Source organism: Panicum virgatum, chromosome 8N (assembly GCF_016808335.1).
Source record: "Panicum virgatum strain AP13 chromosome 8N, P.virgatum_v5, whole genome shotgun sequence".
Classification (NCBI taxonomy): Eukaryota; Viridiplantae; Streptophyta; class Magnoliopsida; order Poales; family Poaceae; genus Panicum; species Panicum virgatum.
This window is the reverse complement of record NC_053152.1, coordinates 12,835,054-12,846,982: the sequence shown is the minus strand read 5'-3', so window position 1 is coordinate 12,846,982 and position 11,929 is coordinate 12,835,054. Positions and strand designations below refer to the sequence as shown.

The 11,929-nt window shown below is 48.7% G+C and overlaps 1 protein-coding gene across 2 annotated transcripts; it reads left to right on the top strand.

The window, feature by feature from the left end:
• The first annotated feature begins 4,609 nt into the window (after positions 1-4,609).
• On the top strand, positions 4,610-8,593 carry LOC120686280 (heat shock factor-binding protein-like). Of its 2 annotated transcripts, XM_039968480.1 has the most exons (5): positions 4,618-4,838; positions 7,150-7,203; positions 7,319-7,342; positions 7,422-7,464; positions 8,070-8,593. In XM_039968480.1, the coding sequence occupies exons 1-5, from the start codon at positions 4,806-4,808 to the stop codon at positions 8,204-8,206; spliced, it is 291 nt and encodes a 96-aa protein (XP_039824414.1). In that variant the 5' UTR covers positions 4,618-4,805; the 3' UTR covers positions 8,207-8,593. The 2 variants fall into 2 exon arrangements, with proteins under 2 accessions (XP_039824415.1, XP_039824414.1); XM_039968481.1 differs by lacking the exon at positions 7,319-7,342 and having other exon boundaries at positions 4,610-4,838.
• The last annotated feature ends 3,336 nt before the right edge of the window (positions 8,594-11,929 follow it).

Below are 11,929 nucleotides of genomic sequence, written 5' to 3'. Positions count from 1 at the left end.
TAGGAATGAAACTTACGGTAGCACATACCTCGCGGAGCCAAACCTTCTGCAGTCGCCTGGAGCACTCGTCCTCCAGGCCGCTGATGATCACCAAGCACCGATCCACGTCCGGGAACTCTCCTTCCGTCGGCTTCCCTTTGTCCTGGTCGGCGTCGGGCCGCTTGTCGCGGCCGTCGCCATCGGTCTTGGCTGTCTGTCGGAGGAGGCGCTTCATCATATCACAATCTTTAAACTTGTGGTTCAACGGGTAGCCATGGTTGGTGCATGGCTTCTCCAGGAGCTGGTTGAAGTGATCGTTTCTCGGCGGGCGTTTGTCCTGGCGCCAGGGTTAAATAAACCGACCGGTCCTGTCAAACCGGCGCGGTCCGGTAGCGGATTACCGGACCGGTTTGACTGGAAACCGGTCAAATTCAAAATCAAATTCAAAATCGCATGTTCAATCGGTTCCGACCGGCTTACCGGTCGGTTTGAATGGTAACCGGCCAAATTCAATTTTTTTTGTTTAAATTCAAATGCCCGCAAAGTATACTAAATCAATATTTGTATAATATATTTTAGCCTAAATAAACCCTACAACCCTCTTTTGTACTACTTTTACATTGTAATTGTATATTTTTGTATGCACGTTTTTTTGTTTAACTTCAAATCCCCGCAAACTATACTAAATAAACGAATTTTTGAGAAAATTTGACACCATTAGATTCATCGCACCTTGAAGTATTTTTAGGAATTTTTTGAGAATTTTTCATTTTTTTGAATTCAAATTTGAATTTTGAATTTGGGCTGGTTTGGTACCGGCCCAAACCGGAACCGGGCCGGACCGGTTCCGGACCGGTTCATACCAGTTTGGTGAACCATGCCTGGCGCTCGGTCACCGCGACCTCGCCGGCGGCAGGAGGTTGGCGGTTCTTCTTGTTCTTCTTGTCCTCGCTGCTCGGGGAAGGCCTGTCGCGGTCATGTCACTTTGCCTTTGCCGCGTGCTGGTCGCGCTCAAAGACGGCCCCGACCGCCTTCTCGCCGGAGGCGTGGTTGGTGGCGATCTCCAGAAGCTCGTGCGTGGTGCGTGGTTTCTGGCACCCTAGTTTGTGAACAAGGGTCTTGCAGTGCGTCCCGCTGAGGAACGCGCCGATGACGTCGGCGTCGATGATGCCTGGCAGTGAGTTGCACTGCTTGGAGAAGCGCCAGATGTAGTCGCGCAAGGACTCGCGCGGGCTCCTGCTTGCAGTTCTTGAGGTCCCAAGAGTTGCCAGGTCGTACGTACGTGCCTTGAAAGTTGCCGATGAACACTTTCCGGAGATCTGCCCAGCTGCCGATGGAGTCAGCGGGCAAGAAATCTAGCCAGGCGCGGACGTTCTCTCCCTAGCATATAGGGAGGTACTGGATGATGAAGCGGTCTTCGCTTGCTCCTCCGGCCCGGCATGCAAGCCGATAGTCTTCCAGCCACACGCCGGGGTTCGTATCCCCAGTATACTTCACGACGTTCGCCGGCAGTCGGAAGCGTTGGGGGAAATGCGCCCCACAGATCGCTCTGGAGAAGGTGTTTGGTCTGGTGGGCTTCGGGCTCGGACTCCGGTCGCGATCCACGTCAGGGTCGCAGGGGCGTCCCCCACGCCGGAGCGGTGAGCGCTCCGGATTGGGCGCGTATGCCCGCGCATCTTCTGCTCGAGCGGCCGCGCGGTCAACATCGGCGTGGTGCCTCGCTTGCTGCCGGCCTTGGATCACGCTGCGCGCGTCGTAGTTGGGACCGACGCAGTCGTGGATCGGTGGCCTCGGCAGGAGTGGAGCAGATGCCGCCGCTGGGGCTGGTGCGCCGTCCACGTTGGCTGGCCGCGCAGGTGGGGGGCGCTGCACTTCGGATTACTCCCGCCCATCGTAGCTCGCGCCGCCAGCGGGACACGAGGCCGCGGCCTACCGGCGGTGTAGCGAGGAGCTCTCCACCTGCTGGACAGCGGCAAGTTCCACCAAGTTTCTCACCTGGCGGTGAAGGTCCCTTTGGGCCGGATCCTCCGGCTCTGGCAGCATCTGCAGGAGGATCGCGGCTGCTGGGATGTTCTGGCCTGCACAGAACTCCTGCGGGTGTTGCATGCAGGCGTCGTTGACGATGTCGTGGTTGACCCGGCGTGCACGCTGACGCGCGAGACCCACGGGGTTTATCCCTTTTGACCCGGAGGGGGCTCGCGGAGGCTGTTCCATGGGCGGAGGCGTCTGTTGGCGGCGTCGAAGATCCTCGCCGTGGGCCTGTGCGTTGGCGAGCACGTGCTCGTGGTGGTCCGTCGGGGTGTGCGTCTGCTCGGACGGCACCACTTCCGGTGGCGGGTCGCCGTCGGCCATGGCGCACATGCACGGCGGCGCGGATGTCCCCTCCAGGTGGTTGTCCCCCGTGCTGGAGGAATCACTCAGGGGATCCTCGAAGCATAGGAGGTCGTGGACAGAGTCGGGGTAGCTCTCTGTCATGCCCACGAACTGTGACGCGGGCTGGAACCCCTGGGCGGCCTTGCGCAGCTCCCGAGCGTAGATGCTCGCGGCGTTGCATAGGCCGAACGGGAGTCGCTCTGAGAACAAGCGGGGTGTCGGGAGCGGAGGTCCGCCCGTGAGTTGTCGAGAGATGTTGGCCAGAGAGAAGAGGATTAGGTTGACGTCCTCGACGGCGGGGTTGGAGGCCATCATGAGAGCGATGCGGCGGAGCACCGCACGGGTTGGCTGTGATGGCCTGCGCTTCTTGATGCGCCAGCGAACTGATCGCTGACGCCTCATGTTGCGAGGCTTAGGAGGAGGAGGAGGAGGAGGAGGAGGAGGAGGAGGAGGCTCCTCTGTGGCCGCCGGAGTGGCTTCCTCCTCGTGGAGGCGTAGTGCACCGAGCTGGTCGGTGACGAACTCCAGGTTTTCGAACTGGAAGGTCTGGGAAGGTGGGAACGGTGGAGGCGCCCACAATCCGTCGCGGGGGATCGTGGGAAACTCCAGGGAGCCGAAATGGATCATCTCGCTGCGGCTCGCCGCCGGAGCGGTGAATGGGGTGATCGAAACCATCCGATTGCTGAAGCAGGGAACGCACAAAGCGCTCCCCACGGTCGGCGCCAAAACTGTCGCTGCGGGAAATGGGCGACTACAAAACTACTCGATTGCTCGTTTGTTGTGCTCTTGATCGGATATGGTCTAGCACGTAAAGACTCGAGGATTTAGACTGGTTCAGGCCGAATGTGCCCTACGTCCAGTATGGGGGGTGGTGTTCTTGCTCTATTGCTCTCGAGCCTAGGTGCTCAAAGTTCAGAGGGGAGTTTACAAGCTAGTCAAGCAGTGTCGAACCTCTAGGAGTCCAACCCTTTCCTACGTGGGGGGCTTTTCCTTTTATAGTCCAAGGTGGGCCCCCATTTACATATATCTAGTGTTGTGCCCTGGCACCGTTGGGGTGTCCTTTGCTCTTGTCAGTCGTCGGGGCCCACTCGGATGGGCAGGAGTGGGTAGGTTTGATCCTGGCGATCTTCTTGGGCAACGCGTTCCCCTGGCGCTGTCCCATCCTGGCTCAGTAGGGGCGGCGCGACTACTTGGATGGTCGCTCGGGGGTCTCCTCCGGTCTTGTCCGCCAGAGCCTACGTCCCTTATCCGCGGGGCCATCTCGCATAGCTCCTGTCACCGGACGGCGCGCCCGGTGAGGGGTGTCTTACCGAGGTCTGCCCGGGGGCGTCCGGTCACGCTCGCTGGCGTAATGAAATGGTGCGCAGAGGCAAACCATCATTACAGTGGGGGAGGCAGCGCCTGTGGACGCCCCCTCCCGTTGTGTCGCGGGGCCTGCGCGAGCGGCGCTGTCCCCTTGTCAGGGAGTCCAGCTGCCTAAGCCCTTGCCGCAAGATAAGGGGAGCTGGCGTCCCGGAGCCTGCACGAGGCCTATCTTGCCCGGCACGCCTGTCAGGAGGCGCGGCATTCTTGGAGCGCACGTCCCGGGTCATCGTCATGGCTCTGACCCGGGGCGCTAGGTCGGGGGGCCGCCACGTGTCCCGGGAGGTCGGGCTTCCGGACTCGTTCGCTTAGCAGCGAAGGCCGCTCCCCGCGCCGGTTAGCGGGCCATCCCGTTCTCGGCCCAGTAAGTTTACTGGGCCTCCCTTCACGAGTCGGGCCCGCTGGGGATCCCGGATTTACACCTCCTTCAAGTTGCGACTGCTGCAAGATTTGGAGTTTCAGAGCCATAAACTTCCCACCAGTCAATTGCATCCATACTGTATGCATCTAGTTTCACAGAGGGCAGTGCATACATTCCCTTCTTGGAAATGAAATAGCTGAATTGCTCGCAGAGGATCTGCTGCTCACTTGCATCATCTCCTTTTTTTTAATTGCTTCTAACACTCCTTTCATGACATATGAATCTTTATTTGGTACCTTTCTTACAAAACCCCCCATGTGTGAAGCCAGTCACGTGCAGGGATTGCATTATCGTTCGATAATCAACGATTATCGACTCATAATCGAAGCCGATTTTAGCGATAATCGCGATTATCATGATAATCGAAGCCAATATCACGTGTGACTCCCTAATATTTGCGGCATCCTAGTTGTTCCCTCTCAAAAAAATATCTTTTTTGATGAAACTTGTTGCAAGTGATATTAGGGAGATTCTAAAATATCCGGGTTCTTGGCCTAGCCCATTAGCAACTACAGCCCATGGTCTGATGCAACACACCAAGATGCAAAGCAAGAGTGCGTGACATTTTCGAACCTCAGGATCCCCAAATCTACTTTCGAGGAAGAAGAATCCAGAAATCACTAACACTGAGGCCTGACCGGATCTGCCGCCCTCCCCGTCGCCAGAGGCAATGGCGAGTCCCAACTCCGGAATCCCCATCAAGGTCAGCGATCGTTCCCTCCCCCCTACCTTCCCGCAAGCTAGCTCCTCTCGCCTCTGTCTTCACCTAGAAGTTAGATTTAAAATACTCACCTTCTTCTCAAACTTTGGGGTTCTTGCGCCGGTGTGGCGTGGGGCGGCGAGCCGACGAGTACGATGAGGAGTAGGGGGCAGTGGGTGCCCGGCGAGTCAAGGCGATTGGCAAGTCAGGAATATCCACTCCTGCAAATGGGTAGCGAAGGGTAATACGTAGGGTACGGAAAGGAAAATTTGGTAGGAAAATAGCATGGATTTATGGAAAGCATCTTCCATATGGCAATATCGCTCTTGCGTGGTTTAATACCCATTTTCGCCACTAGAGCATAGGTTGTTGCTGCTATGGCAGCGGAGATACGACGTTGCAGTTTTCTGATGTTGGATTTTTTAGAAAATGGGTAAAGATCCGACCTTTTGCATCATCCAATGCATACGGCCATTGTCGATTATTACATCGTCATGCCAGTGACATATTTGGAAAATTATAAGAGTAAATTGCTCTAGATTATATGATAACTTATATCATTCACATAATCTAAAGAGAAATTGCTAACCCTCTTGTCCCTTTCCACCTCTTTTTGTAATAGCTTCCAGAATCTGAACCAATACGTTCCACGGAATATTGACTGCATAAAAGATGTTATAGGTTTCTTGTTAAAATTAATATCATTGCGACATAGCCAGATAGACCAAAACATGGCTGCTACTCCCACTAAGCTTTTGCGCTTAGTATTAGCACCTTTATCACTTTGTCATTGCTGCATAATATGACCAATGCTATTAGGTATTTTGATTTGTAGAGCAATATTTATAATTTGCCAAACTGATATAGCAAAAGTGACAGTCAAAGAAAAGGTGTTGTATTGTTTCATTATGATTGCAAAAGGCACATTTTGGGCTACCATTCCAATTTCTTCTGATTAAGTTGTGTTCAGTTAAGGTAATAATCTGATAGGAACTCCGGTTCCGCTACACAGATTGTATGAATGAGAGGGCGTAGGGCGAGGGCTAGGAGAACAGGGCCGGCGGCGAGGCGCCGTGGTGCTTCATGGCACAGAGAGAGAGGAGGGCGATTAGGGCTTCCAGGGGAAGCCAGCAACATGTTGTTGCTTCTGCTTGACCAATCATCCACGATTTACAGAGTTTATAACCCTCTAGGGTTTCTCAACGACAAGATCAACAAGGCCAAAACAGGAAACTATTGGGCCTTCAGGCCTGCTACTCAAATGTGACTCCTCTAGCCACTTATACGGCGCCTGGCATACGTAATACCGGTCATAACCATGATTTTAAATAGCGGGCTAAAGGGTTTAGCATCTGGATTAAAAAAACAGCTAATAGCGGGCTAAATGAAGCTATAGCGGGCTATAGCGGCTAAATTACACGAGTTCAAATAGCGGTACCATGCCTCAAATAGCTATAGCGGAAGCTATAGCGGGAGCTTTAAAACCTTGGTCATAACATAATCCCTCTTCCAAGATACCAAAGGAATATTTTTATATTAAGAGGAAGTTTCAATTTCCATAGCCAATTACCTAGGATCGGGATAGGTACAATTATTAATTGTTTGTACATAGACTGGACCGAGAATTGTCCATCCCTCTATAGGACCCATATGAAAAGATCTCTTTCCTGACAAAGTTGAACATTAAGCAAAGGAGTTATCATGTGTTGCCAGGCAATTAGTTTATCCCCAACAATTGGCCTACGGAAAGACAAATTAAGTGGAAATTAAGTGGTATTGTTCTCATGACTTCAGTCCCTGTGTCTTGTTTCCTTCCAAAAATATTATAAAATGAAGGATATTGTTCACATAATGGTCTATTATTAAGCCAAGTGTCTTTTGACCATCTGATTTGACAACCATCCTTTTACCGAAATGACCCCCATTTAAAGGATTCATTCTTGACTTTCCTAAACCAGATCAGGAACGAGAATATCCTTGTTTGCCTTGTACTTGCATCAATGATTTACAACCCAAATATTTGTTTCGAAGTAATTGTTGCCAGACCCCATCCTAATTAAGCCCCATCCTAATTAAGTAGCCTATAAAGCCATTTGCTGAGAAGACATATAGTCTTGACTGCAAGGCTGGTTTGTCTGATGTTGGATGTATACTAAAAACTGTATGGGTGCACATACTATTTTCGTATACGCAGAGATTGCTGCTATTTATATTGTATAATGTGATGCATATGATATATTCGTCCCCAGTTTCTGCACCTTTAACATTGTTGTTCGAGTTTCCAAGTTTGCTCATTCAGCCCTGTCATTCGCAGGCTGAACAAGATTCCGATGGCTCAGCCCAAAGCACTGCGGATATGACTGCTTTTGTAAGTATTTTTCAGCTTTATGTCGCTATTTGTGTCTTAGGGTTGTCTTCATTGCAGATCTGGACCATCTTTCCTTTTGTTCACTAATTGTTTTGTTTCCCTCCACTGTATTCAGGTGCAAAATCTTCTGATGCAGATGGTGAGTTCCTAATTGTCTGGTGCCGGCTGTGGGCATATAATCAATTTTTTTATTGTACTGAATTCAAATTCTCGTGCAGCAAACCAGGTTCCAAGCTATGTCGGAGAACATCATTACAAAGAATATCCTTTTAAATCAGTTCCCTTTTGCAATTTTGTTCTTTTGGTCTATTCAACTTATTAACATAGAAAGAAGATTGGCATCCTAACTATTTTAGATTCTGATAATTTAAAACTGCCAATAGCATTTATTATATTACTCGTATGGAAAACAAAATGAGCATTGAACTGCCATTCCTGCTATATGTATTATTTGAATATCTGAAAAGGAAAGACGATTTGGGACTGAAGTTAGGAGTTTTTATTAAAGTTTTAGTGCTGGAATGGTGATTTGTGGGTACATTTAAATTTTAATATACTTCTAATCATTAGACGATAACCATTTCATCAACATCTTGAGTACTCTATTTTGCCTTAAAAGCTTGAAGAGTCAGGAAATAGAGGTGAACAGGTGGATCTAGGAAATAGAGGTCCATTTGGTTGTACCATCTTTATTTTCAGTCATCAATACTTACATGATTTCTCTACCTCTAAAAAGCTCAACTTATTGATACTGTCAATGGGGATATTGTCTGCACATCTTTCTATCAACTCAATACCCCCTCCATTTTTTGAAGTCATATATTTAAAAGCGGAGGGAGTAATTGCATTCCTTAACAGATGCTCACTAGATGAGATGGGTTTGAGAATAGATGAATTGGAGCAGAGCATCAATGACCTCAAGGCTGAGATGGGCAGTGACGGGATGACAACACCGTCTAAGACAAAAGATGAAGGTTCAAAACCTGCAGACAGTTCTGCATGAACGCAGGACAGCAGAAGAAGCTGATAGCATCATGATTCGTATCATACACCAGTGTTATATTGGTATCTTAGGCATTCGTGACTAACAAATACCTGCTATGAGGTCTCATATGAGAGAAGGTTGTTACTGATGTGATACTTCTGATGCTTTGTCGGTTTACTATGTTTTTTCTGTAAACTGTATTCATCTTCGTTCTGTGTGGACCTATTGGTGCATATGTACAAAGCATGTACATGCATGCCATGTCAGCTGCTAGAACGCTAGTATCTGGTGTTTGTGACAAGAATCTGGTGAGGTTCCTGCCTTTTTCCCCCTCTGTGTGACATCAGATATGTTTAATTGTGTAATTTTTTTCCACTAATAAATGTGTAATTTTTGTACCTCAAAGAGCATCCAAGTACTACAACTTCACAGGTATGTTTTACGCCACTTCCTTTCCTTTGCAATAGTTTTAGAAAGAACTGCGATAATCCGAAGTTAATTATCCGCTCTTTTCATTTTTGCTAGCAGTTTAGTTCAATTGGAAGTTTTGCATTTAAATGTGATCCAGTGCCTCTAGAGCGACTGTGAGTATTTCGCCAAGCAGCTCAGCAAAACACTGTGAGCACAGTCTGCAAACACAAAGCTTCACCAGTGAACTATAATGGCGTGCATGAAATGCAATAACGCTCACTCCTCTAGTAGGTAAAGCAGACGGGATCGATCACACAAATACAGCTGGAAACCTTTGAGCTAGTGGGGTTCTATCTTGCGTTTGAGGCTTTGAGCAGCTGTGTGTACCTGTTCGCCCACGGCGCCTACATGACAATCCATCCTCAATCATCTATGTCAACACATGATTCCAGTATATCATGTTGTATCTGAGTCTAGATTGTTGTGAGAATAGATATGGTAATTAGAGCTCTACAATCTCATTCTAAGTGATGAATAAAATCAGGAGTTTTGGTTTTCAAAATAAAAAAGAAAGACAAGTTTCTCAATGATGATAAAATTCTTACCAGAGCTATATGTCATATAACATTGCAAAACATATACATATGTTACTTGCTATTTCATTGAGTTTTGTCAAATTGTTGTGACCCTAGTGAGATTCTCTTCATACTTTCTTGATCAAGATCACATACACATCCACCTCCACTTGCGAAATTCCTACACCAAGAATTAGCATGATCCACCCATCCACAAAATAAATGCTCCTTGTGTTGATGATCGCTCTCCACAGAAAGGCACACCGAGAAGCATGACAAAAAAAAAGGAAAGAGGGTAGCCATGTCCAAAAAGAGAGAGAAGGGATAAAATAAAGGAGCGAGGGGTCATTCAAAAAGAAGTAGTCACACCACCATCCATCTATCCACACACGTGCACATCTTGATTTTGATTGTATGATTTGTTTCTTCATGGACCCACTCTTTGACTTTACAATATATGAGATATAGGTATGCCTTATTCTTATACCCTACCTTTAGCTCCACAAGGCTTTATCATTAGTAGGAACAAAAGAGGCAAGAAATGCCCTGGTAAGGAATCATACGCATTGAGCGATTCAAGAGAATCATTTGAGGAACTTAGTCTTGATTTCAAAGTTTAAAAAGAAAACCTCCAGATGAATTGCTGATCTATGAATGGGCAAGTGTTGCTCTATGGATTGTTCTAACTCTCAATAGCCCAGGACAAGGAGAGGCTAAAAGCCCCATAGATGAGTAAGGAGCAAAGGCAAAGGTAAATATGCCAACTTATCCATATTCCTAGAGAATAATTTTGCTGTAGGGTATGACATGGCAAGCAGGGGAGACTCATAAGTTATTTTCTGATCAACAACCTAATATGTCTTGCTTTGCTCGGGACAAGCAAAGGACAGTTTAAGGGATCTTGTTGACACTCGATACTGACCATTTTTAGGCGCTAATTTGATTATAAAATCAAGAGACTTTACATTTCTTACACGCATATTTATCCAAAATAATGCCAAAACCTAACATGCCTTGGAAAAATATGCAATGCTGGAAATTGCGTAGAAATGAAGGCTACAAGCACCCCCATGATCCAAGGCATAACACATCGACCAATCAAAGCGCGCTATTCAGCCTCACACGGATCAAAGGACCCACCAGCAGCTATAACTTACTTAGGACAAGGCCAACACACCTACTACTAACAAGAGGGCCCACTGGTCAGCCACTTAGTAAAGGCTAAAGGTTTGTTGGGGCCTAACTAGGATCGGGTTCGGCCAAACCATGGTTGGCACAATCAACCTTCATCTTCCACGTGTAGCTTCCCCATTGGCTCTCAATGTCGGTTCAAGGTGCAAGGCTGCATTCCTCGGCCGATAGGGTTGAAAATGGTCGGGAACGGTCGGGAAAACCCCCTAACCATTCATGTTCCTGTTTTTTCTTACCGAGAACGGAAAACGCGGATGGGAAAACGAAATCGATATTGCGGGATATCGGGAACGGAACACATCGGTCAGTAACACATCGATTACAATCGGGATACGGTATCTCAAATCAGGAACACAACATATGTAAACACTCGAAATATTTAACTCGGCATAATAATTATAACCATACATCATTTACTTTGCAAACAATACATAGAATGGATGAGATAATTGATTTGATAAATAAACATCATTGCAGGTTGTCTCCATCACCCACACGACAGGATCGGGGCGTCGCAGACTCGGGGAGGCCGGAGGCAGGGGAACCGCCCGCGCGCGGCGCTGGCGCAGCCCTGCTGCGGTCCGGTGTGTCGCGACCCTCAGGGACGTTATGGGCGGGTGGCAATGGCACCGCGACAGCAAGCAGGGCCGCAGACGCAGGGGCACCACTGTACCATCGTCCACCGGGCGGCGCTGGCGGCGCTGACGTCCTAGCGCAGAGCCTGCTGGCCTCACCTCCGCTTGGGAGGGGGAGGGCCGGAGGGGAGCCTGGCGCTGGCGGTGGTGGCTGGAAGCCTGGGAGCGGGACTGTGGCAGCTGGCGCCTGGCGGCCTGGGACTCGGGGTTCGTAGGGTTCAGGGACGAGGTGGCTGCTGGCCTGTGGAGTGGGTGGGGATTTGTTGGGCTGGGCCTGAATTGTATTACGGGAGGGTGGGAAGCGCTGGGCAGTGGGCTGGATTGGTTCGTAGGCCGAAAACGGGAACCGACGGGAATTCCTATATATAATACGGTACCCGCGAAAACGGTCGGGAAACGACCCCTTCTGTTTCTGTTCCTGTTTCTGCCGATTTTTCCTGTTCTTGTTTTTTTGCCGAAACAATATACGGTCGGTTTTTACGGGATACGGTGCTGATCGGGATGGGATTTTCCCGTCCCATTTTCAACCCTATCGGCCGAGCACCCCACGGTTCCGACCTATAAATGAGGGTGGCTGGGAGGGGGGGCTCAAATGGAGACACACACACCAAGTTTTTCATTCACTCATTTCTCTCTTGCTTAGTCCATAGGCTAGTGGAGTTTATACTGAAATAGCTAGTCTTCGGGTCCAAGGGTTTGCTCAGGAGTTTTGGTATGGATCTAGCTCTTACTTGTCTTTGTGATACTCGAATATTTGTAATAAACATCTAATAGTTATTTATATTTGCATGACTTATACTCTGTGGTGTTAGATATGTACTTCATGATTAGTTTGTATTCATACTTTATACCTTGCTTGATTAGAAGAGTAAGTCTAGTGGCACAACAACGATTCCAGTATTCAAATGTTTACTCTAATATGATGTCTA

Coding starts and splice junctions, on each gene's coding strand:
- LOC120686280 (XM_039968480.1), top strand. CDS start 4,806: ATGGCGAGTCCCAACTCCGGAATCCCCATCAAG. Junction 4,839..7,149: donor ACTCCGGAATCCCCATCAAG/GTCAGCGATCGT, acceptor TGTCATTCGCAG/GCTGAACAAGATTCCGATGG. Junction 7,204..7,318: donor CTGCGGATATGACTGCTTTT/GTAAGTATTTTT, acceptor CACTGTATTCAG/GTGCAAAATCTTCTGATGCA.